The sequence below is a fragment of the Triturus cristatus genome, chromosome 3_2 (genome assembly GCF_964204655.1).
Source record: "Triturus cristatus chromosome 3_2, aTriCri1.1, whole genome shotgun sequence".
In the NCBI taxonomy this organism is placed as follows: domain Eukaryota; kingdom Metazoa; phylum Chordata; class Amphibia; order Caudata; family Salamandridae; genus Triturus; species Triturus cristatus.
In genome coordinates this window covers 108,777,514-108,804,753 of record NC_140584.1, presented here as the reverse complement: position 1 = coordinate 108,804,753, position 27,240 = coordinate 108,777,514, and the positions used below count along the sequence as shown (strand labels likewise).

The window sequence follows — 27,240 nt, the reverse complement described above, 5'->3', positions numbered from 1 at the left end:
TCCGCCCACTCTCTACCCATATTTTCTTGGCTTGAGTCATTGTCCTTTGTAAACTGTGGCTTTTCATTGGTCAATAGCCTTAGTAGTCCTTCCTTATTATCTCCTTGTCTCATTTTGTAACCTCCCATGAGGTTGCAGGCAGGACTCGCTCTCCCGCAATGCTTTTTCAGAGTACAGCCCGCCATGCTGATATGGTGGCGGCTGCGCCTCTGGCCTATTTGCAGCACCTAACGCGGGAGCATGTTTTTTAAAATGTTGTCCCTTTTTTTTTTTGCTTATAAGCGCCCCATGCCGCGCTTTTATGTAAATGCATCCGCACCCCTTTCTTTAGACGAGCTGCAGAAAAATAAAGGGGCGTGGCTGCTATTAAAGTGAAACCGCGACATGGGGTGCTTTTACAAAAAAAAGCATTTGTTTGTTAACTTGACAAACAGATGCTTTTTTTGTAAAATCGTCCCATACCGTGCTTTCACTTTAAAGGCGGCCCCACCCTTTTCTTTAGACACGGCTCATCTAAAGTAGGGGGTGCTGTTGCCATTAATGTGAAAGCGCGGAATGGGCACTTTTACAACAAACAAAAAACATTTGCAATGCAATAGGCCTCGTATTTGTGAGAGTTTAAGCTATTGGCATTGTAAATGACAATTACTTTTATTTATCTGTTTTAAGCCTTTTATTTATCTGTTTTAAAAACAACACATAAATAAAAGGCATTGTCATTTACAATGCCAATAGCTCAAACACACGTAAATGAGAGGCCTATAGCATTGCAAATGCTTGTTGATATAGCCCAGAAGTTGTGGAACCATTTGAATTAGATTACACAAGTTTCTTCCATTTTCTCCAACTATCTGGAGGAGGAGAATCGAATGGTCCGGCTTTCGATAACTTATTACTTACTTTTTATGCTGGTGAAAGCCTGTAACATAGAATTACATTTTACTGCAAATCATCACATGTCTTATCAAGTGCAAGCATGCCAACTTTAGCTTTTAAATCCCCATCTGTCATCTGCAAAATCTTTACAGCATTTACTGTAAACCGAGGCCAATGACATTCTGAGCTGTAGAAGATTTACACAAAGGTTAAGTGGAGAGGCTTCGATTAATCTGAAAATCTCGGACAGAAATACTGCTGATCGATAGAAGCTATAACTTCAGTCTATAAAGCAACTACTCCCTGGATTCACAGACAAAGCAACTATGCATTCTGGATGTAAAGATTATTTGACTGGTTAACATTTTCACCCTGCTTAAGATGTGAACAGAACAGTGCTCTGCTACTGGCAAGGAGAGTTCATTTTCAGATGCTGTTGTGGGTCTCTATTATAAAATTTAAACATTGCCCAAGACATCAGTTTGCAATACAATGAGGTGTTAATAATAACTAGTCTTCATACAGTGCTTCATAGTGCACTACTGGTGCTTCTAACAGCAGTTACAAACTTACAATTTAATGGCACTCAATTTACCCTTTTCGAAATAATTGAAAGGCTTAGGGGCCTATTACGATGTCGGGCGGACGCCGTCTCAGAAACGGGACTGACCTACCTCCCTTCGGCAGTCCCGACTGCCTCATTATGATGCGACTGAACACTGTTCAGTCGCATTCTGACATTTCCCTATGCGACCATGTGTTACGGCCATAAACCGTTCATAGCAGATGCTCATGCTCATAAAGGGAAATGGGAGGTGGTGTTAATATGTGCACCCAGCGGCAGGCACCAAGGTGCCTGCGACAAGTTGCAGGGATTAACAGGGGGGCATGGCCTGCAACCAGAGGCCGCAAGGGAAAGGGGTCCCCTGGGCTCCCAAACATGCTTTCCGACAGGGTTTCCATGTCGGAAAGGCCAGCATGGAAACCTTGCCGGAAACCGTGCATCGTAATGCGAATGGCATAAACTGCCGTCCATTTGGATTACAGGCTGGTTCTGACTGGACGACGGGCTTCTTGAGACAGTCGTAAGCCAGCCGAATGACCGGCCGGTTATATTTTCGACCGGCTGTATCATAATCAGCCTGTTGGAATTGAAACCGACGATGTCCGTTGTAAGGCCTCCGACCTGATGTCAGGGACCTTACAACCGACACGTAATAGGCCCCTAAGTCAGCTTTTCTGGCATTTGAAATGTTACCTGCACATCACCACATGGTTTATCAGTGAGTATTTAACTCACTGAGCCATCCTATTGATGGTATGTACTATAAATCTCCTGATACATGTGTAAATCAAGCCTTAGAAAGCCAATAAAAAGTAGGGAATTGTCAAAATTATGTATGTACATAACATCTGAAAATATTGTGCATAATATCAGCCATTTGACTAGGAATTACAAAAAGCATCTTTTGAATATAAGCTGTAGGCTCTGCAGGCAAATTGCAGGTGCTTGCCCAAGTGTGTCTTAACAAAAGTATTGTTCAAGGAAGTTCTTGTTCGTTGCTAAAATCTGTTACTACCCACAGTATATAAATATTAAAATCTCCTTAATAATATGCAACTAAAGGGGCACTGTGGTATGAGCCAATGACTATAACTACTGAAATGTTCTGAATATGATGCATCAAGCACCATACCTCTCGAATGCACTGACCGTGCCAATGTGCCAATGCACACAATGTCAAAGATGACATCATAAATTATATAACGAAAGCAATCAACAGTGACATAACAGGCCACATCACCATTAAATCAATTCCAACAATACTTTGAATGCATGTCTGAGAGTGGAGTACTGTTATCATAAATGATGTGTACATGGAGAAGTAAGATTGCTGCAGATACAGGGCCTGATTCACACAGGGCCTCCGCACTTATGGCCGGGGCTCGCACTAGTGTCGGAGACCCCGCAGCAGTGGGGAGGAGCGCGCACTCGTGGTAGAGGCCCTGCACTTGTGGCGAGGAGCCCGCACTCGTGGTGCTTGCCTCCTTCACAATCGTTGGGGGACCTCCGCCATGAGAAACTGCAGTGCCGAGTTCCCTCCACGAGTGTGGGCCTCACGCCTTGAGTGCGGGGCCTCTGCCACGAGTGTGGAGGCTCTTTGTGAATCATAAAGTCACAGTCTTTAGTAATACATAGTCTCACACCGAGTTATTTTAGATAGAGGGTTGCAGTATATTATCAGCATGTAGGTGTCCCCTCGATGGACACCTATTGATGAGTTTCAGTCATGTCATTGATGATGAGAATGTCAATGCAATATGTAATACCACCAGATGTTCATGAATATATACTGATTTTAAAGGAAGCTGCGATGACAGTCACTAGAAATGAATATCCAAACAGGCATTAACTGACGACAAAGTATACAGTACCACTTCGACATGTAGATAAGGCTTTGTTTTCTATAAGCAAGTGGTTATGTTTTTACTGATCAGAATTGTCATGATATATAAAATTCCACCAGTGACGTAAGGGATGATGTCATTTCTGATGTCATTTCTGTGCATTGAGAAATGCATGAGTGTTACAGATAAATATGAGTGTTACAGTGACGCTCACCAGATATACATCCCCTCTTGCATATACAATATAAACGGAGAGCCACAGTGCCACCCTCAATACCTGTCCAACAAATGTACACATACAGAAACAAGAAGTCATTCCCTCAGAGAAGAAATGTGAAAATAGACATTGTATGTGGCTTAGGTGATTTCACTGCTGAGGGGTGCGTAGATGCGATGTGTGTTGTCACCAGGGATGCCATTGGTGGTGCTAGTTGGGATTGCCCCTGTTGTAACATGTAGAAGGTTGTGGGCAGTGCACAGGGGAAGTTAAAGTTCCACACGTCGTCATAACTTGTGAACTTCAGCATGTTGTATCACACCTAGGGGCTGATTATGATGCAGCTGTAAAGGCTCCGACCTGCGGTCCCATGATGGAAGCGGTGTCGGGCGGAATGATTCTGCTCGTCATCGTAATGACCTCCTAATTATTTCCTACTATTGTAAATAGGGGCATTTTCGAGGCCTTTTTAACCCCTTCAGCGCGGCGCGGATTACCGCGCTGTGCTGAAGGGTTTGTGCGCGGGCAGGGCCATGACGGAGCGGTTCCGTCATCCACACAGCGCAACCGATGCGCATGACGGAACCGCTCCATCATGCGCATCGAAAGGGTTAAAATGTGGTGTGGTTACTGATCGGAGTACAGAACAATGAGTCTCCATGAGGAAAGCCCATGTAACAGATGCATATCTATCCTAGTTTTATGTACATCTGTATATTTCTATATCCATCTCATTAGTCAGAAAACATACTGCACATATTCTGGAACCACCTCTGTCTATTTTGATTTTGATTTCAGGTGTCTTGGGTGTTTGTTTGTTTGTTCATGCTGGTACAACCTTCATAGATCTTAATAATATTGTACAGTGGTTTACGAGGCATGCATCCAGATTCCTAGTAGCACATTAAACAACGACAAATATTTATATGAAAGGATCACAGATGAATAGTGCAACAATGTATGGATTACATTAAAAATCCATGACTTAGGTCTGAATGTCAATCAGCATGGTGTGGATGCAGAGATGTCTACATTGGTGAAGATGCAAGCTCCCTCTGAAATGCATGCTTTTGTTTTCCACTGGCTACTGTCAACTGGGCCATTATTCATGGGCAAATATTGCATTGTCAGACATAGAGGCATTGTTATCATCTTCTTTGAGATGTCAGTAATATTTCAGTTTTTGCGGTCAGAATTCGACGGCAAAATTTTATATACACCTTAATAAATTGCTGTTTGCAAGGGACACCCTAAACACAGCCCTTCCATATAATGACTCCTTATGAGTTCCAAAATCCATTTAACGATTTGGTAATGTGTTACTGAATCAGAAAATAATTAAGTTTCGTACATAATAAAAAAGCATTTTGAGGTCGCAAGCCCTGTAATATAACTCGGGCTCCCGGTTTTATGGTATTTATTTTTTACATTTCCTTCTGTATTTATCCATATTCATTTTTTGCCCATTTTATCTGTATTTATCCATATTTGTTTGTGTTTTGTGAATAAATGAAGTTGTAAAACTGTAAATTTCCATATTTATTTAACTGACAGGATACGCACTCATACCTTGAGTTTAGTCGTGATTTAGGTATTTAAGCTGACAAATCTTACGTAACAATAAACCCACTAAATATTTGCATTATACCACAAATGTATGTTGACATATGCAATTATTTCAAGAAAATTCATCCTGTTTTTTAATTTTCCATGCTGTCCAATCTGCTCAGCTGGTAGGCTACAATTCATAAAAGACAGCTGGGTGAGTCACTTAAAAGAAGCACAATTTTCGGTATCTATCCACTTTTAAAAACAAATGCAGACAGAAAACACATTGTTTTCTGTCTGTATCTATCTGTAAAAATCTGTAAAAACGGAAAACAGGGAGCCTTAAATATAACAAATCGCAGGCTTCGCAACCACAAAATGGCTTTGTACATAAGGCCCAAAGATCCTTTAGACTCACTTCCAAGTGATTTATTGGGACTGGGTTCAATGGAAACATTGCATATAGAGAACTCTAAACTTACGACTTCATTTATCGTACTACTACCATCTGATAGTGCTTTTTGTTCAACATGCCTCTTTAAATTCTGCTGGAATTTTTGAAATATTTGGCTTTCTTTTGTGCTCTTCAAATATATTAAATGTTCTTTTTTTCATTTCCATCTGGCAAGCTTGTCATTCTCTGACGGTAAGTTTATGCCCTTAATCTTCCTGGCTCACAAACTATTGTGAAAGAATGACTGAATACGCAGACTTGCACACTAGCAAAAATGGTATTGTCTATATAGTGCTTAACCTTCCTGTTTGATAGCATGTTTTAATGGCTTCCCAACACTGGCACAGATGGCAAATGAGGCACTGGGGGGAAAGAAGTGATTTGCTCAGGATCACAAAGTTGTCCATGATATGAAACTAGAATTAGAATCTAGGTTTTCTGTTTTCTAAATAGCAACTTGATCACTGGGCTGCAAAGTCCCCCTATTCCCCTAAGACCCTCTTGACTCAGTCTTATTTTCTGCTAATATCATTTCATTTTTATCGGGTATTTCCTAAGAAGGTTGCACCTTTCATAAATCTTTTGCTACAAATAATATTTTTATTCCTTCATCCGATAGAGTTCTTACTCTCTGAGGGGCAGATTTACAAGCCCCCTTGCGCCACCTGTGGGTCGCTTTTTGTGACACACTGGCGGCGCATTTTACTGCCACATATTTACAAGGACAGGAAAAGCCACCCAGCATGACTTTCCCAGTCCTTGTAAATATGGCCTCTTTACACGCAGCACTTTGTGTGAAAGGGACGGTCCATGGGTGTTGCTGTGGGTGTTCCCACGCAAAACCCATGGAACCTGACACATTTCCAGATTTACGAGGAATCGTAAACCTGGGAATGCGTCAGAATGCTACGCCAACCTAGGGATGGCGCAGCGAGGCGCAACGAGGAGAAATGTTTTTATTTCTCCTCGTTTTTTTCCTCTTTCAATGCGTGCTGCATTCTACAGCACGCATTGAAAGAGGAAAACACCTCTAGTGATTGTTATTGAGCAGGAAGGTGCGCCTTCCTGCACAAAAATAATTTCCCCATAATGCAGGTATCCTTGCACCATGGTGCAAGGGTGCCTGTGCCGGCGCATGGCAGTTGTTTGTGTGCCAGCGCAGAGGAGAGCACATGAATGCGACATAATATTGTAAATATGTTGCATTCCTGTGCTTTGAAAGTGCCGCAGCGTGGTGCAGCCTAAGGGCTTGCGGTGTCGCGCTGCGGCACTTTCATGTAAATCTGCCCTTGAATTTGCAGAATACTTTCCAACTGTTCCCATTTGAAGTGCTTTGCCGTCTCTTCCCTCTTTCAATGAACCAGCTGCAATTCTCTCTTAAGTATATTGTATTCTGATTTACATCTCTTCCCACTGCGGGAGCAATATTACCACATGAATCCATTCACTAACCTGAGGCCATATTTTTAAAACTAATAAAGTCTGTTTTTGACAAAGTGCATATAATCACAGATCTAAAACAGAAGCGAGTTTGACTCAGAGCAAGTTTAAAAGCGACCCTAAGGCAGAGGGGGTGCTCACGCACCCCAGCAGTGAAGGGGTTAATTCTACCTGGAGAAAAATGGCAGGACAGACCTTAATTCTAGAACTCCGCCGAGTGTAACTGTGGCGCATTACTAATCACCCGAGAATGTATGAATTACATGTGGTTGCGCGATAAGTGCCATTTTCCATTAGGGCTATTGGAGTGCTGTAATTGTCGCACTTCACCGCCTGACGTTAAGTAACCCTCCGCGGCTAGGCTCGCTGCCCTCAATCAGAAGGTATTACTGTATTTGCATTTAGAGTCGCGAGAGCTCATACCTGGCAAACTGCTGTTGCAGGTCGTGCATTTGAGCCTTGCTGCGGTCAGACTCCAGGGTTACCTCCCGTAATCTTTTTTCACATTCAAGTCTCAAACGTCTCTCTTCTTCCAACTCGTGTATCAGCTTCTCACGCTGGAAAAAAAAAAGGACACCATGTTACAAAATTTGATCGGTTTGAGATGTTATATTTTTTAACCATGCTTCCTGGAAAGTATATAAATACACCGCAATCAGCAATAATTTTGTTTCTACTTACACAAACCACTTAACGTTTCTAGCATGCAAGAATTCCATGCAGAATTAGCACAATCATTTTGTTATTGTATGTTATATTACATGGCTGGTTTTAAATTATGCAATTTGTCTAAACACATTGTAGATCTATAGGAAGTGAACTTGAAATAACCGATTTTAGGTCTGGTTCACTAGAGTGATACTTTATTCACTTAACATGCATAGGTCATTGACTGAAACTCAGAAAGTAGACCTAACACATCAACCTTATTTTTCAACTATTGTTTACTCATGTTTATCAAATATTGAGTTACTCCATCTGCTTGATTTTGACTGACTTTTGCATGTCTTTAGCACCATAAGAACAAGTTACTTACCTTCGGTAACGAGGTATCTGTAAGAAACATTAGTTAGTTAGATTCCTCACCTTAGAATATCCCCAGGCGTCAGACTGGATCCGGAAGATTTTTGTAGCAATACCCATTGCGCGTCGCTAGGCGTCGTCTGCGGCTCCGCGTCCGTCGTTGGCGTCGTGCGCCGGAATGACGTCGTCGGAGTACTTAGACGCCGCCCTCGCGTGCTGACGTCAGTTCTTGTACATAGCTTTCCGCGCCAGGAACGCAGAGCCATGCAAGAGACCGACACTGGTGAAAAAAAGTCTAGGGGCCTGAAAAGGATAACCTTAACCCTAGATGTCAGTTCGCAGAACGGGGGGCTGGGTGGGTCGGTGAGGAATCTAACTAACTAATGTTTCTTACAGATACCTCGTTACCGAAGATAAGTAACTTGTTCATCTGAAAGTAAGACGTTAGTTAGATTCCTCACCTTAGAATAGATACCCAAGCAATACCAACCCCGGTGGTGGGTCTGCGAACCAAGATCACACCAGAAAGTCCTGGAGGACAGAACGGCCAAAGAAGCCATCCCTCCGGACTTGGCTGTCTAGGCAATAATGCCTGGCAAACGTGTGTAGCGAAGCCCACGTTGCCGCCTGACAGATGTCCTGCAAAGGGACTCCCCGTCCCAAAGCAGTAGTAGCCGCTGTGGCCCGAGTAGAATGGGCTCGCAGCCCAACAGGAGGGTCCTTTTTTGCCAAGGATTAACAGATTTTTATGCACAATACGACCCACCGGGAGATGGTCCGTTTGTGCACAGCTTTCCCCTTCTTAGCACCCACGTATCCAACGAAAAGTTGGTCGTCCACCCGAAACTGTTTTGTGCGGTCCAAATAAAAGGAGAGCGCACGTTTTGAGTCCAGACGGTGGAGCCTCTCTTCCTCTTTGGAAGGATGCGGAGGCGGAAAGAAGGTGGGCAAGGTGACAGATTGCCCAAGATGAAAGGAGGTCACCACTTTCGGTAGAAAGGAAGGACGAGGCCGAAGGACAACCTTGTCCGGATGAACAGAGAGAAAAGGAGGCTTGGACGATAGAGCCTGGAGCTCACTCACCCGTCTAGCCGAGGTGATGGCTACCAGAAAAGCAGTCTTAAGAGTCAGAAGACGAAGAGGACAATTGTGAAGAGGCTCCAAGGGAGCGCACATCAGAAATGTGAGAACAAGATTCAAGTCCCACTGAGGCATTATGAAAGGGACAGGAGGGAACGTGTGAGTAATGCCTTTAAGAAAGCGTGAAACTACAGGGGACTTGAAAAGAGAAGGCTGATCAGGAAGCCGTAAGAAGGCAGAGAGTGCAGCAAGATAACCTTTCAAGGCGCCCAAGGCAGAGCCCTGCTGGGCCAAAGAAAGAAGAAAGAAGAAAGAGGAGAACCTCAGAAAGAGGGGCGGAAAGGGGATCCACAGCCTTTGCTGTGCAGCATGCCACAAATTTGTTCCACTGGCAGGCGTATACCGTCTTTGTGGAGGGACGCCTGGCTGCCAGAATGATATCACAGACTTCAGGAGGCAAGTCAAATGGCATCAACTGCCGCCGCTCAATCTCCACGCATGTAGGTGGAGGCTGGACAGGTTCGAGTGGAGGACCGTCCCCTGCTGCTGTGACAGAAGATCCTCCCGAAGGGGCAGGCGTATCGGATGATCGTTCAACATACTGAGTAGCTCGGGATACCAGTACCTTCGTGCCCAATCCGGAGCCACCAAGATGACTTGGGCCCGGTCGTGCCTGATCTTCTTCAGCACTCTGGGCAGAAGTGGTATAGGCGGAAAGGCATACAACAGACCGCAACTCCACTCGCGACGAAAAGCGTCACCTAGCGAGTGCCGCCTTGGAAATTCCAACGCGCAGATCTGCTGACAATGCGCGTTCTCATCGGTGGCGAATAGATCTAACCAAGGCTCTCCCCACTGCTGAGAGAGACCTTGCGCCACTTCTGAGTTCAGACGCCATTCGTGATCCATCATGCACCGGCGGCTGAGTTCGTCTGCTCTGGCGTTCAGAGAGCCCGCCAGATGTTGAACCACTAGGGTGACGCCCTGGTGTTCCAGCCATGTCCAGAGGCGCAGAGCCTCCTGACAAAGGGTCCACGACCCCACCCCGCCCTGTTTGTTGCAATACCACATGGCAGTGGTGTTGTCCGTGAACACCTGCACAACACTTCCCCTGACAGAGGGAAGGAAGGCTTTCAGTGCAAGTCGGATCGCTCTCAGCTCCAACAAGTTGATGTGGAGGCGAGACTCCGCCGGAGACCAGAGGCCTCTGATCTCCGCCTCTCCCATATGGCCACCCCATCCCAGGAGGGACGCATCCGTCACTACGACATGCTCCGGTAGGGGTAGGGAGAGTCTCTTGCCTGTGACCCAATCGCGGTCCGTGAGCCACCACTGCAACTGCTGTGCAGTGCCCTCCGAGATCAAGACATGGTCGGACAGGTTGCCGTGATGCTGGGCCCACTGAAACTTCAGGTCCCACTGCAGAGCCCGCATGCGCCGCCTGGCGTGATGCACTAGTAGGATGCAGGAGGCCATCAGTCCCAGAAGCCGCAACACTAGCCTGACCGAAACCCAGGATAGAGGCCGAAAGATGGGAATCAGGGCCTGAATATCCCGGACCCGCTGTTCCGGAGGATAAACCCGGAACTGCACCAAATCGAGAACCGCTCCGATGAAGAGGAGCTTCTGAGAGCGGCTCAAGTGTGACTTCGGCACGTTGATGGAAAACCCCAGCAAATGCAGGAGATCCGCCATAGTCTGGAGGTGGGAGACGATTGCCTGGGGCGAGCCCGCCTTCAACAACCAGTCGTCGAGATAGGGGAAGACTGGAACCCCTGATCTGCGCAGATGAGCCCCGACCACCGCCATCACTTTTGTGAACACCCGAGGGGCACTGGTAAGGCCGAAGGGGAGCACGGTGAACTGAAAGTGCTCCTGACCCACCGTGAACCGCAGGTAACGCCGGTGGGCCAGCAGGACGGGGATGTGGAAATATGCGTCCTGCAAGTCCAACGCTACCATCTAGCCTCCAGGGTCTAGGGCAGCTAGAACCTGAGCCAAAGTCAACATTTTGAACCGTTCCTTCCGGAGGAAGGCATTGACGTTCCTGAGGTCCACGATAGGGCGTAGGCCCCCTTTGCCCTTCTTGGGAACCAGAAAGTAGTGGGAATAACAACCACGACCTACTTCTGGGCTCGGAACGCGCTGAACGGTCTCTTTGGCCAAGAGGGCCGAAACTTCCTCTCGCAGAAGATGCAAATGATCCTCCGAGATACGGCGGTGCTGCGGTGGCATGGCTGGAGGGGTCGTCTCGAAGGGGAGAGAGTTGCCCCTTCGGACGATTTGCAGCACCCACCTGTCCGAAGTGATGGTACGCCAGTGGAGCAGGTGATGGCGAACTCTGCCCCCCACTGGCGAGGAATGGGCCTGAAAGCTCGGACTAGGAAGGCTTTGAGGCGAATGCTGCCGGGGTGGATGTGGACTCCAGTACCGCCTCGGCGGAAACCACGTCCACGACCTCGAGCAGGTTGGTTCTGCGGCCGGTGGCTAGGCGGACATGAGGAGGTGCCCCTTCCTTGGCCACGAAAGGAGCGAAAAGCGGAAGTTTGTGGCCGCGGGGCCGAGAAGCCCAAGGACTTGGCCGTAGCCCGGGAGTCCTTGAAGCGAGCCAGCGCACTGTCCGCTTTCTCACCAAAAAGGCGAGTGCCATCAAAAGGCATGTCCATGAGAGTGCTCTGGACATCCCCTGAAAATGACGTGGACCGCAGCCAGGCGTGACGTCGAAGTGCCACCGTGGTAGAAATTGCCCTACCCAGCGAGTCCGTAGTGTCGAGCCCACATCGGATTGCATGGCGTGCTGCATCTCTCCCATCGGCCTGAGCTTGGGAAAGTCGCGCCTGGGCCTCCTCCGGGCACAGGGGCAGCACGTCCTCCACCGTATCCCACAGAGAGTGGGAATAACGGTCCAAGAGACAGGCGGTGTTCAAAGACCACAGGCCCAAACTGAGCGAGGAGAACAGCTTCTTACCAAACTGTTCAAGTCTCTTGGAATCCCGGTCCGGAGGAGCGGACGGGAAGGAGGATTGGGAGGTAGAGGCCTGGATAACCAGGCTCTCGGGGGTGGGGTGTTGGGACAGAAAACTGGGGTCGCCTGGAGCAGGGCGGTGGCGCCTGGCAACGTTCCTATCCACAGGAGGAACCGTGGAGGGCTTGGACCAAGTGCCCTGCAGAACGTCAATGAGGGCCAGATTGAACTGCAGCAGAGGCTCAGTGGAGCTTGCTGCAGACTGAAGCATCTCAGTGAGGATGTTAGTCCTCACAGCCACGGCAGGAAGCTCAAGCCCAAGGGCTACGCCCGCCTTGCGCAGCACCACAGAAAAAGCTGCACCCTCCTCCGAAGCCAGTCGGAGGAGAGATGAATCCAGTGTCCGGTGAGGTATTCAGACCACTGGCCTCCCCCAGTTCATCTGCCCAGTCCTGCGAAAGTTGAGCCTGAACGGCCATAGGGTCCTCAGACCCCTCCCAGTCGCCTCCGTCATCCGATTTCTGGTAAACAGGAGGAATGATCGGAGCCGGACGATAGACAAAATGTGTCTCCAGCGGCGTCGGATGCGGCGTCGGATGCGGCGTCGAGCGGCGCCGCACCGGCGCCGGGTCCGGACAGGGGCTAAACCGTGGAACGACGTCGACCGGAGTCGGCGTCGGAGGTGGCACCGGTGGCGACGCCGGCGGAGGAGGCGTGACGAGGTCGACCGGCGTCGACGGGGGCCCAGGCATGGGCCCCTCGGGGACCTGCGGCGTCGGGGCCGGAGCCTCCGACGGCGCCGGGGCCGGAGCCGCAGGCGCGCAAGGTCGCCCAGTGGAGTCCGCGGGGCCCGAAGGCACGCCGGTGGGCGTCGACGGCGGGGCCAGGCTCCTCATGGCCGAGAGGAAGGCACTGACCTCCGCCGGCGTCGCGTCAGTCCCAGGGACCGGCGGGTATGGGGACGTGCGTGGCGCCTGCGGCTCCGATGGAGCCGCGGGGGTGGGACCACCCTGAGCCTCGGCCGAGTCGCGCGACCGTCGTGGGGAGTCCGAAGAGCGGTGTCGCCTCTTGGACTTCTTGGATCGCTTCGACTTACCCAAGGACTTCGAGCCAGATGAGCAATGATGACGGCTGCGGCTCCACGACCAATCCTTGGACCTCCTCCTGGACCGGGATCGAGAGGGGTGCGGAGCCGAGTGGCGAAGCTCGAGAAGCTTACGGGATCGCCCCCGCCTAGCTTTCGAGGTCAGGGCCATACAATCGGAACACGACTCCGCGTCGTGGTCGGGCCCCAGACAGTACAGGCACCGGCGGTGGTGATCGGTCACCGACATCAGTCGGTGACAGTCGTCGCAGGCCTTGAAACCAGGCATCCTACCGGCACCAGAGTCGATAAAGTGACCAAAAAGAGTCAAAAGATTTAGTCAAAAAATGACTAAAAGGGGTAGCTCTCCCGGATCGGCGCTTACTGGCGCGGAAAAAAGAAGAACTGATGTCAGCGCGTGAGGGCGGCGTCTAAGTACTCCGACGACGTCATTCCGGCACACGATGCCAACGACGGACGCGGAGCCGCAGACGAAGCCTAGCGACGCGCAAGGGGTATTGCTACAAAAATCTTCCGGATCCAGTCTGACGCCTGGGGATATTCTAAGGTGAGGAATCTAACTAACGTGTTTCTTTCAGATACCAAGTGTAGAGCTTGGGTGAATGTTATGCTGTAGGATCATAAGAAGAGCAGTGGCGGCTGCTCGGCTAAGGTGGAGGAGCGGTGCCCCACTAACTGCTTTGCAGCAGTGAAAGAAAATAAAATAATAACTTGATGTTATTATCATTTTATTTGTTCCTGCTGCAGCAGCATGGGGGCGAGTTGGGGCTGCTCTGCTCTCAGAGTAGGGGCGGGGAGGAGTAGTGAGCACACTGAAGTGCAAATGATGCTTTGGCCGGCCGGCTCGGGCCGGCCAAACACTCATGCAACACTTAGAATGTTCTCCACCCAGGATGAAATTACGGCCTGGGAGGAGAACATGCCAACGCCCCCAGCCCCGGTCTGAGAGCCTAACTACTGCGCTCAGACCAATCACAACATTACAATGCAGCGCTGTGATTGGCTTTGTGGAGCTAATCACAAGTGGCATTGCAGGGTTGTGTTTGTCTCAGGGGAGCCTGGCTGCTTCCTCTTCGGGGACATGGAGGAGAGACGACGTGGGACAGAGCGGAGAGGAGATAAGTGTCTTTTTTCTTTTTTCCCCCTCTTTGCCCCTCGCCCCGTCACCGCCAGATCCATGTCCGCCGCCACTGAATAAGACGCATCATCCAAAAGTGAGGACAGCAGTGATGGGAAATTGACTACATCCAGACCTAAATAATATGTCTTCAGCTGTTTCCAGAAGACAGTCTGGCTTGAGATGATAGCGAGGAGAGGAATTTCACCAATTGTATTATAAGCAAATAGCATCTTTTGCTGCCCTCCACCACTTCTAACGATCGTATTACAGCGGGATCTAAAGAGGTGGTCACAATTGGATTGAAGGATTGTGACAGCAGCAAAGTGCTAGGACTTGGTCCTTAACAGTGAATGGCAACTTTGATTATAAATGATTCTGAAATATGATGCACTATACCTTGAAGGGCAAACATCAAGAATTCTTCAATAACATCTCATTTCAATCAGGATGTATAGAAGGCTTCTGGTCACATTAACAACACGAAGCCAGAAACGTAACAATAGAAATAGAGGATAAGAAAAAAGAAGCCGATTAACACTCTCAAATTTGAGCAGAACAGGCACCACCATTTTAGTGCAGGAATTGGAATAACTATTTGTGTGATAAAGTTTAAAGAGTATAGAATTTCAAAAGTGAGTTAGACTCTGAAGTGTTTAACCACACATTTATATAGAATATTTGCAAAACCACAGACAGTTGCCTGAGAGCTACTTGACCCATAAGTATGCTTTTTCTTTTGATAATAATTTCATAATAATATACATCACATGCATGTTTCCAGATTTTCTCTTTTGAATGTAATGTGTTTCCATTTATAAAACAAAAAGTAATAAACCAATTTAAGAAAACAAGAATGGTTACACAGAACAGAAGGGGGAAATAGAGGGTTAAGCTAATCACACATCTGAGTGTAAATCCCAGCTTTTGGCTCCCAATGTCAAGATCAGGGGGCATGTGTGCATAGAGTTGCAGCAGGCTAAACACATTGATGCACACTACCAAAAAAACTTGCTCTCCTACATTGTCTATGCAGTGCATAATCAGTAGGAGTAGGTTTAGTGTCAGGAGAGCACTCTTAGAAATCTATGACTTGGGTAAATTTCCATGAACATACCTGGAAATTTCAGTGAAATCTCAAATTCAGTTGTGCATTTAGGATCTGTTTGTGTATTATCCATTATAAGTAGGGAAATCAAGTTGTAGATGGCTTTCTTATTACACATGTTCTTACCCCTACTCCTCCATGCAGCGAACCCTCAAGTGCAGGCCTCTTTAATTTCGGAAATCTAATATGGATAAAAAGGTCTGCTGGATGTGACGCGTTGCCCAGTGGACCTTAACACATTGTCTATAGCTAATCTACAGAAAAAGAGACCACTACAAGGAAAATGTTGGACATATTTTGAAATGACATTCAATGTAAGGCAACGCACCACCTCAATAATGGGTTTTAGGTCTATAAATTCCTTAGCAATTATTAGATTATTGTTTCTTATTCTAATGGAGGGAGAGTCTTGAGTTGAGTGTGTGATAATAACCACATGCATTATTGTATGTGCCCATTTATGAGCAGAAGGCTCCACAACATAAAATATCAAACTGAATCGTTCAATAGAATATTAAATTGAATCTTTCAACAGATGGCAATATCCACACCAAAACAACCGTCCCCAGTCGTCCATCTATTCCAATAAAAAGATATTGGTGTCTAAGCATGAAGTAAAGCTTCCTAAACACTGGAAAGTCCTCCGAAACACTTCATTCTATTGGTTTCTAGGTCAACTCAGCCACTATAAAACAGGTTCAACATATTCCATCAATCACTTTTTTTGTCTCCGTGCCTCTTAAGTGGGAGAGGGATGATATGACAAAGGTTGCAAGCTTGCGCAGGACAGGACTCATGCTGCAGCGCACACCTTAGGATTTATAAGGTCGAGCACATTTGGTATTTGGTATTTGGTGTTGAATTTATAGGGCGCGCAGCTACCCACAAGGGGTCTCCCGGTGCCAGTAGATTCATAAAGAACATCAATGAAGTTGTGCGGAGAAGAGCCAGGTTTTTAAGTCCTTGCGGAATTTGATGAGAGATGGTTCCAATTTCAGTGTGGACGGGAGAGAGTTCCACAGTTTGGGGGCGATACAGGAAAAAGAACAGCCGCCCATTCTGGACAGTTTGAAATGAGGGGTCCTAAAATTGCCCTGAGTGGACGATCTGAGAGTGCGAGAGGGGGAATAAGGTTGAGCAAGGGCCATGAGATAGCCAGGGGCGCGCCCTTGCTTGATTTTATGCAGAAAGCAGAGGGCCTTAAATTTGATTCGGTGAGTGATGCGAAGCCAATGAAGGTCATTGAGAAAAGGGGAGATTGAAGATTTCCACAGAACCTTACAGAGGAGGCGAGCTGCAGAGTTCTGTACCAGCTGAAGTTTTCGCAGCAGCTCCTGAGTGATGCCAAGATAAAGTACATTGCCATAGTCCAGGCGAGAGGTGACCAAGGCCTGGACCACCTGGCGTCTGGAACCTTCTGGGAGCACCCCTAAGATTTTACGTAGCCAACCTAAGATGGAAAAACAGGTGGCCGCTACCTTCACCACCTGCTGACGCATGGAGAGAGAGTCATCCACTATAAAACCGAGATTGCGGGCATGAGTCACTGGAATAGGTACGGGACCCATTTCAGCCGGCCAGTGTAAAGGACCCCAGAGATGTTTTTGCTTACCTAGGATGAGCACTTCAGTTTTGTCTCCGTTTAATTTCAGGAGATTGGTCTGCATCCAATCAGCGACTCGCCCAAGTCCAAGTTTGAGAATGGAAGGAGAATTAGCAGCAGCAGAGGAGAGGGAGAAAATGATCTGGGTATCTGAGGTTGATTATATTGCTAAGACGTCTTGGTTCATGCTGGACTGCATTTTCATGTATCACTTGTCAATGCCTTAATTAGTATCTCACAGCGGGAAGACATGGGTCCTACGCTGGCTCTACCTCAAGCTACACTTTACCAATGAGGCCCAAAACAGCCAAAATGGGTCTGCAGTTGCTTCTAAGCAGTGGAGACAATTCCTTCTAGTTTTGACTGGAAGATGCTCCATGTCTCCGAAGACATCAATGAGCGAAACTGGAAGTGTGGAAAGTAACATAAAGAAACTCTGAGTAGTTAAAAGAAATGCTGGCACCAACATTTTGATGAATCAATTTTTGTTGACTCACGGCCCTTCTATACATCTGAGGCCCATTTGTGGTCTCTACAAAACGAAGCATCATTTGATATCTCTTTGTGAGCACTTGAAAGGCACAAAAACACCAAGTAAACATAAACAGAGAATGAAGTTTTATTCATAATGGAATCAGTTGCTGAGTCCTCGATGGGTGCAAATTGTCTCAACTGGAATCCTTTGCAAAAGACTCTCCTTTCCCTCACACTGTGCCATCAATTTTGGGTCTGGCATTAGCCAACACCTTTTTTACTTAATAAAATTACATATACTATATTTACTTATAGGGGCTTTCACTCAGGCGTCTACGTCCATTGGTCTGCTGTAGTGTCATACACATTTTGCTTTTGCCCATCACAACATACAGCATTGGGGGAACAGGGTCAGCCTACTTCAGCCACTGGCTTATCTAACTGTGAATGACTGCATTCTCTACTTGCGCTATGTCCAGATCCGCATAATCAGGAATCCCCTTCCGTGCAATGGACTACTGGTACTTTTAGATTCAAAAACATGCATTTTGGCTTTTATACAATGGTAGTTTGCATGCCTTTGTGCGTTTGTTCAAGTTCAAAGTATCTTTATTTCGGTCGTTCTGGTCATAAAAGTACATTAGTTTAAAAAAAGCAACACATTTCATACAGTTTTGTTATACAAAATGAGATAAAGTGCTGGACAGTGCAATACCTAAAAGGTCTGGGTAAAAGCATGAATGTATATAAAACGACTCAATTTTATGCGATAAAAAAGAATAAAAATTGTTTAAAGTTAAGAATCCAATTGAACCAGACTAGATTTTAGTACAGTTGAACGAACACACCACATAGAGAATAAATATCGGGAAAGTGAGTACACAATAGGGAGGCTGGTATCATATTTTAATATCCTATAAGCCTCCCCGCAATGAGTTGTCCCAAGATTTCGGCAGACCTGTTGGAGCCATTTTGTGCGTTTGTACAAAAAGCATTTACAAACATATTTAGCATTAGCAGAGCCAAGCGTTCAGCAGCCAACGCCAGACCCATTGGCTTTGCCAATGCTTGTTGTTAAGATGTATTCCATATCTAGCAGTCTTAGTTTGTTGGGTTATCTCTTTCTATTTTAAAACACAGGTAGAATAGGAGGTCGTTGCAAAGTTATTTTAGCTAGAGCTTTTGATGAAAATCCCCAAAAGGTGCAGGTAAATGATGTCTGTGTAAAACAATGTACTTGGCCAATTCAAGCTATGTCCATATCTACACAGCAACATGCAATATATTATTGTCTGGTTATCCATGGTAATGGATAAAAAAAATATTTCATGCATTCTTAGATACATTTAAGACCCAGGCTGTTTTTCTAAATTGGTTAAATCTTGTGAAATTCACATACCTTATTACAGAGTTCTTCATACTTGGGGCGGGGGGGGGGGGGTTCAGGTGGGGGTCCATGGACGCATTAGGAGGGTGGGGGGAGCAAATGTCTCAGTTAATCTTGTAAATGAAGATGACCTGGAAGCGCGAACTTGTTTATTTGTCCCGTTTCCAGGCTATTTTCATTTGCATGCAGCCAAAGGGCATTAAAAAAGCATGGGAACTGTGATTACAAGTGTAATGGGGCAGAGGTCAGTTATTGTGGTGGCAGGGTGAATTACCAGCATGCAAGGAACAAAAAAAATATTCAGTAGCTGGTTTGATGTTAACTGCATATAAAATAATGTACACGCTTTAGATGAAAAACACAGGCCAGTTATCCTGTGGGAAATGCACTCTTACAGGATGAAATCTCAGTAGGTTAGTGCAATCACTGCAGATATTTATGTGTATGGCCAGAGTCACAGAATCGAGAATAGTGGCTTTTGCTTTTATAGTGCTACAAGGCCCCTGTCTTTGCCAGAAAGCACTGCAAAGGTGTCATTATTTTATAATTATTCGGAAATATGAGGGAGATACCCTAATCTTGAGAAAAGGGGCGGGTATGCAAAGCACCAAGAAAAAGAAATCCCTTTTCTGCTTAAAAAGGGAGAAAAATACTTGTTCTAGGCTAATACAATCTAAACAGATCATGTGATATAGGTACCTTGCATGGGATCATCTAAACACCATTGGAACATTAAAAACAAAATACCTCATTTACAACAAAAAACATAATATCCACATTTTATAATTGCAGCACAATTTTTAAACAAAACGGAAATTTTCCTTAATTTTTTTTTGTAAAACATTTTTATTGGCATTTATAAACAGTTATACACGCAGGCACAGGCGATAGCGCCATAATCATAGAGGCTGACATATCAGGAGTGCCCAGTCACAGCCCTTTTGGTGTCTCAGTCTCGTGGGCCCTCAGGCCACTCGTCTCTACCCTGAGTGGGACTGCAGGTATGTATCCGGCACCAGCCACGAACATTTTCCTTATATAAAGAAATATATCCAACTATGGGAAATTATTATAAAAACATTTTTTTTATCAAAAAGTCTTGTGTTTAAAATCCATGCAATCTTGTATTTTCAGACATATGACAATCTCATATAGGCATAAATTGCATTAATATACAAGTATACATTTACAGAGAACAAATTCAAAAACCAATAAAAATTCATAAACCAATTGTGCAATGGTTCAGAGATTATTTTATAATGACACACAGCATAAGACAGGCTGCAGCAAATGATTGAGGCCCAGATTTACAAAGACTTTGTATCAGGTTTAGGTTACTTTTTTTAACACCTACTTGACGCAAAGGGTGTTAGTATTTACAATCCAGTGCAAATCACAAATTGGACTGGATTGAACCCAAATGTAATGCAAGGCTGCACAGTGCTGCTCTTGGACCCAGATTTACAAGTGCTTTGCAACAGGTTTGCTTTACTTTTGTACGGCAAACCTGATGCAAAGTGTTATGCTGGGGTTTACTATCCAAAGCAAGTCAGGATTTGCATTGTATGGTTTGCAGCTAGGGTGAGTTCCCCTGGTAGAGAAAGGGTGTCTTTACAAAAAGGACATTAGGGCTCATATTCCTTTCTAGTATTCGAGTAGAGGGAACCAATGCTGCAGAGGGGACAATGTGTGGAAGCTATTTTGAAAGGGATAGAGAGCCTATGTCAAGATGTAAAGGCCAGGCATGGAGGGGAAGGGGTTGGGGAGAGGCACGCGAGACAGACTGCTACTACAGGAATTAAGCTATCATTAGTAAAGCAGGTGGTGTTGCATTGGGGCGCAAGAGTGTGTGGGGCTCACAACCCTCCCAATTATGGGGAGCAGTGTTTGTTGATCATATTCTATTATTGTTCGAGCATTTACTCTATTATAAGTCTCACATTACTGTACATAATGAACTACAGAAAAAGTGTCCCTAAAATGGTCTCAAGTCCAAGCCCCTGCGCTCATCTCTGTCATTTCAGCTCCTGCAGTCCTTGCCATAAATGTTTGGAGGGGGGCCCGACTTCAAAATATTTAGCTTAGGGGGGCTCAGTGCCACAAAGTTTGAAGACCTTTGCCTTATTATATGTGAATTTTGAGACATTTTGTGGGTGCGAGATTTAGTGTAAATTTCACCAACAGGAGACCGGTTTAAACAGGAAACCTCTTGCAGGAAAAGTAAAAGCGGCTGAAAAACACATTCTCCTTTAACCAGTCTGATGCTGGCAATGTTTGTGCCTTTTGAATACAAAGTGTGTTAAGTTTTCAGGGGAAATATTGGTAAGAAAGTTCACACTTGGGGGGCATGTCAAGGCCCCTCTAGTGCTTTGTTCCAGACGGAGTCTTTTATGTTATTTGCAACTCAGGCAGCTCGGGAAGAGCTTCCTGAGCAGCCTGAGAGTTTTTTAGGTCGAGCCTAGGCAGAGCGCATGCGCTGTCGGCAAGACCTGTTGTATTCAACAAAACTACTTTATTCCCGCCTGCTACTTACCATTGGTTTACTCCTGCAACGCTCTTCTTTGCTGCCTCCTAAGTTGTTCACGCATCAAACACCTCACTTCCATCAAGGCTATGGAGCACCGATTAAGCACAGTCTCCTTACACATACTTTCTTTATCAGTTGTTTTTGAGAGAACTTCTTTTCTTCAAAAAGGTTACTTTACGCCGTCTCTGCTTCTGTCCTCCCACCACCCTCCGACACAAACGCAGCATTTCCCTTAATCAGACGGCCGCCGACACAAATGCTGTGCGATGAACTCTTAGTGCGCACGGAGTGAGCCGGTTTGTAAACAATCCCCTGTGAACCTAGCCTCACTTTCTGCCCACATGCAAATGATTTTACAACCTTTTTAGAATCCATTTTAAAACTTATTATTTTCTTACTTTAATGTGACTTATTACTCTTCATTCCAAAATAACCTTTTACAGTTTCCAACCTTAATACAGCAGCAGTTTACCATTCCGAAGCATCCTTTAACGTTCTTGCGTGAAGGTAGCCATATTTTAAAATGGCGCTGACTTATCTGTATGTAAATGAATTGCTCACTTCTGTTCTGGGATAAACTTTTTTTCACAAAACATAACAGTAATGCAACGTAACTGCTTGTTCAAGATGACTGCCAACTTGAAACCGCACCAGGAAGTGTCAATGTGTTTGTTGTAACCCGACCGTCTTCTGCTTAAATAGTATGTGGTGAGTAAAGAGAACGAAACTACAGTAAAGAACGTATGAGGAGGTAATGCGGTGGAGTTATTACTGTTCTGCATATTTTTCCTTCGGACTTGAAGAAGAGCCATTTTATGCCAGGACATAATCTCCACATGGGCACATGTGAGCGGGGGGCAGCTCAGAGATGTCGAGAGTGGTGGGAAGTACTGGTGAGTTTTCCCTGCCTAAAAGTCCATGTGAAGGGTTTGCATGCCATTATAGAGTTGCAATTTTTCCCTGGGAAAAAAATTATTGCCCATTTGTTTACTTTTTTCAGCTCTGGAAGGGCCAAGATCTGATAAGCGAAAAATTATTTCTGCAACATTCTCCTTATTCTTTTGTATATGCCAATTTTAACTTTGTTAGCTTTAGTACTCAGAAGAATGCAGACAGCTGCAAATTTGGAGACGGGGGCTTTTTTTACTGGCTAACATTTTATAGCCCCATTGCCCACATGCCAACGACATGGCAACCAATGTGCTATGCAGAAACTACTTAAGAAAACACAACTTAATTGATGGCAAATTTGCACTCTTAATCAATTGCGAAGTCGCGCTCTATTGTGGCAGAAGCAGTAGTGTGTCAAAGAACAGAGGTGATGGCAGGACACCATGCCCTATCTTAACACCCTGTGTGGTGTATGACCACGTTCCTAAAAAAAGATATGAACGTTTCAGCCACCACAGTTCAATTAATTTGACAGAAAAATGTGGGAACTATGCCATGCGTTCTTTATCCCAGCAGACATTCTCAAATCACAGCTCCCTCTCTCACTGTGGTGCTCAGAGGGCTTCTAAGTAAGTCTGCTGTGATGGAAGCATGCTGCATCCCTTTGTGTAAACAAATACTTGACAGAAGCAGGCAAAATGTCACATGCGCAGAGCCTGCCAGTTGCATTCTGATGAAAAAACACGCAGCCGTCCCCATTTGTGAAAATAACTTAAAGGAAGCAAGTTCAGGGGGGTCTGCTAAACATTCACATTCACTTTAGAGCCTAACAGTTTGCCCTTTACGGATTACTTCCTTATTGCACTGTTGGCCTTTTTGGGTAAAGAACCGAAAGTCGCAGCAGGGTACATACAATAAAGCAGCCCGTCTAACTAGTCACTTTAGCGACTCTTGTCTTTCAGGCTGCAATGTCACAGAGGGGCCACACTGGACTGGCAACAACTAGGTATGTTGTCTGCTCTGCCGCTTGTCTGTGCTATTTTCACCTTGCACGATTTGCAGAGCAAAACGTGGTGACCCTACTTAACACCTTATTGTGTTTTGGGATTTCTAACAGACATACTTTGATAGCATGCACTCTTTCATTTACAATGCCAATAGCCCCAACAAATACAAAACCTATTAGTGAGAAAAACAAATTACCATTTACAATGCCAATAAATCCAACTGCAACAAATGTGAGACCTATTGCATTTCCAATGCTTGTTTTAATTGCTGCAAAGATGATCAGCTTGCTGATGTCATTACAGCAAAGTGAAAGTAAATGGGCTCATTTTATTTTCACTGCGTCAGTGCTCGGGGCATATCTCAGACCCCTGGAGCACTGATTCGTTCGAAAAGGGAGAACCTCCACTTTCCAATGATATCCCTGCTCAGTGGATTTCTGCTTGGGGATCGCCACACAAGAGCAATCCCCAGCAGGGATCCACCCACTAGGCCCAGGGAAATAGAGGAATTGCCTCTTAGGCTCACTTAGGGTTTGTAGTCCACCACCACCCCCGATAAATTCAGTCTTTCTGCCACCCCCAGGGACCCCTATGGGGTAAAGAACACTAGGCACCAGGGAAGAAGAAAATAAATTAGGGGTGGAGCTGACCATCATGGCGATGACCATGCTCCCACTTCAACAACTGCAGCATCAGTCTTTCTGCCCCCGGGAGGGCTTATGGGGCGTGATTAGCCCCAATCTGTAGGGAGACAGAAAGCCCACTGGACACCTGGGAAAGTTTTGCAAAAATATATCGGGGGAGGCGACAGCCCACCATGCGCATGGCTATGCCGTCACCCCCAAAAAAGAAGCAACAGTATTTCTGCCCACTCTTAAGGGCAGATGGGGTGATTACCCACAGTCTGCCCCCCTTCCCCAGAAGAATGGGGAAGCTGTCCAATTGGGCTTGGACCCGTGTTCTCCCCGCCCCGCGGCCCAATAGACTTTCAGCCCCTCCTCGGGTGGTGGATAGGGGTATTCACACCCAATCGGCTCCACCGTGTGGGGCAGAAAGTCCACTAAACACCAAGAATTTAAAAATTGTGGCAAAACAAACAAAAGGAGGGGGCAGCCTACCCTGGCACAGAGTCGAATCCCGTCTCAGAAGGGGCAATAGTGTCTTTCTACCCCCAGGGGGGCAGGCAGGGGGTTGGTATCAGTTGGATCACCCACATATGTCCCCCAGGAGGAAAGAAAGTTCATCTAACACCAGGAATTTTGCATTTGGCCCAAAATAACTTGGTGTGGGTGTTGCACCCTGGTTTATACTATTTGGGGTTGGGTTGTGGTCAGTGCCAGAGTGCATCACTCGCACCTCTTTCTTTTACCCCAAAGGCACAATCCCTGGTGTCAGGTGGACTTTCTACCCCCCTGGGGGCCAGTTAGGGGCAACCTCCCCAAATGGGACAAATCTCCTATCTGTCCCTGGGGGGAAAAAGACACTATTGCCCCAAATACCTCAAACAAGACTTTCTTCCGTCCCCTGCCCAGAGGCATGCAAGATGTTTACCCCCAATTTGCCCCTGGAGCGGCAGAAAGCTTACTGTCTGGCAGGAATACATGTTTTATACCAAAATAATGGAGTGGGTCTGACCCATCCTAACATCAGGCCTATCCTCACCCCCAAAGCCTCAACAATCTTTCGGCTCCCGACAAGACAAAAAAATCCCATCCCTATGGCAAGCGAGAGGACATTTGATTATTCTGAGTGTTGTTTTTACATTTGGGCCAGGAGAGTGTGGCTAACTCTCAATATCATCCCACTTGCAATGGTGAATGGCTGCACTTTTTAGGCTCAGGCAGGATGCCACCTGGAAAAACCTACTAGACCCAGACATTTTTTTAAACTAGACATCCAGGGGAGTCTAGGGGGTTCTGCTTTTGCGTGGATCTCACAACATTGTCTTATCCACAATGCTCTGCAAGCCTCCAACGTTGACTAAAACTCACAATCTCTTCACATTTCTACAAGGAAAACTTCGGGAATTTCCGGGGAGCCACAAATTTCCTACCACCCTGAGTTCCCACAGGTCCCCCGATAAGAATGGTCCCCGACTTGCGTGGACGAGCTACGAGACCACGACACAAAAGACACTGATGCGTTAAGTTGATAGATAAGCAATAGGAGTAGCTGCAGTATTTGGGGTCGTACTGTGATGCCACCCGTGCAAATCTATGAACCACAGACATTTTTGAAAACTAGATAACCAGGGGATTCCAGGATGGTGTGCCTTGCATGGATCCTATGAGGTTTTCTTACCCCCCAATGCCTTGCAAAACTCAAACTTTGCTTCAAATCACACATTTTCTGGAATCCACAAAATTCCTCCCACCCAGCATTACCCCACTTGTGACAATAAAAACACTGCGCCCCTTGTGTAGCTGGGCCTGTTGCCCGTGACAGAAATGGATCAAATTAAAGTCAATGGGAGCACTTGTGACAGGCCTCTCATTGACCTTGGTTTGATCCATTTTGAAGAAACACCGTTGTATGGTGCAGCTCAGTAGGCCATGGATAACTTGGATTCTTGGAGAACCTACAAACCCTAAATATCCACACAACCAGAAGTGTCTAGCGGATATAAAGCTTTTGTAACTCGACCATTTTGAAAAAAGTTACAGATGAAAACGTCACAAATGGCAATTTTTGCTACTAATTTTCAATATTTTTTTAATTCAACACTTAGTTTCTTTGAGAAAACCTCGAGGGATCTACACATATGACCCCCTGCTGAATTTAGAATTGTGTCCACTTTTCATAAATCTTTATCTCTCCTGGATCACCCATGGGTTTCACACTGATTTTCACCACAAACTGGAAGTAGGTTGAGGGCACAAAAAACTGGAAAAATGGGCTACCTCTTTGCAAAATGTCAAAGCTGTGGTAAAATAGTTTTTTAATTCAGCTCGGCATGTTCCTGAAAGGTGAGAGGATTATGACTTTAGCACAGCAAACTATTAGTTGATGCAACTATTTTAGCCAGAGCACCCTTTACCTATTTTTCCCAAGAAACTCAAAATGTAGCTATATTTGGTCTATTTTCTCAGTCCCCTTCAGGGGAATCCACAAACCTTGGGTACCATTAAAATCCCCATTACGTTGGATTAAAAGGACGCACATTTAGAATGGATATCTTACGTGGAAAAAAAGGTTATTGATCCCTAAGCGCAAACTACCCGAAATTGTCAAAAAAGGGCTCAGCATTTGAGTCGAAAACGCCTAGCAGTTGAAGAATTAATAATATGCTACTAGGCACAACAATTTAGGGTACAAATGAAGGTATGCTAAGTACTCATTTGAAGTTGTAATCTAGTGCTTTATACCACCAACGCCATATATAATGTTCGTGACATTGCTGTGGTTACACGCTAGCTTAGAAAGTTTAAAAAAAATAGTACCTTTCTCAAACATTAATCAAGTGAATTTAATTTATTTTTTTAACTTTAGTTATTTGTCCTCCTGGTATTTCCATTAACTGAGCTCAAAGATATCAACAAGAGAATTAACGTTTTTATCCGTTGAGCAACCCGAGTGACGAACATTCAAGGGACCATCAGATCTTAGAAAGAAGCTTACAGTTAATTGTCTCTTTCGGTTATTGCAATCACAGGGAGCCAGGGAGCACTAACTCCTAACTGATCATCCCTGGTGGGCAAGATCCTTTTAAGTCACTCTACTATGCGCGCAGCACAGAGAGACCCAGAATAAACTTTAAACTAGTTGCAACCACAATTCCTTCACTGCTCTTACAAGCATTTTGCTACTTCCCCTCTGTTCTCTCCAGGTGTCCAGCATGTTGCCATTTGATCTCCTCTGGACACTGGCTTTTGAAGTTTCTCGCCTTACTTTTAGCTCAACTTTATTGTGCATCACATTTTCAGTGACTTCATGACTTGGGCAGTGTTTGACTACTCAGTGCAATACACATTTTTTCATATTCTTAGTAGTATTAAGAACAGGTTTTCAC

At 45.7% G+C, this 27,240-nt stretch overlaps 1 protein-coding gene across 1 annotated transcript in view; it reads right to left on the bottom strand.

Moving 5' to 3' along the window:
• The window catches only part of NCKAP5 (NCK associated protein 5), a 704,458-nt gene that overhangs the window by 431,622 nt on the left and 245,596 nt on the right, over positions 1–27,240 (bottom strand). The window contains exon 3 of the mRNA XM_085647329.1: positions 7,368–7,501. Coding sequence (XP_085503455.1) covers positions 7,368–7,501 — 134 coding nt within the window. The remainder of the gene's footprint in view (positions 1–7,367; positions 7,502–27,240) is intronic.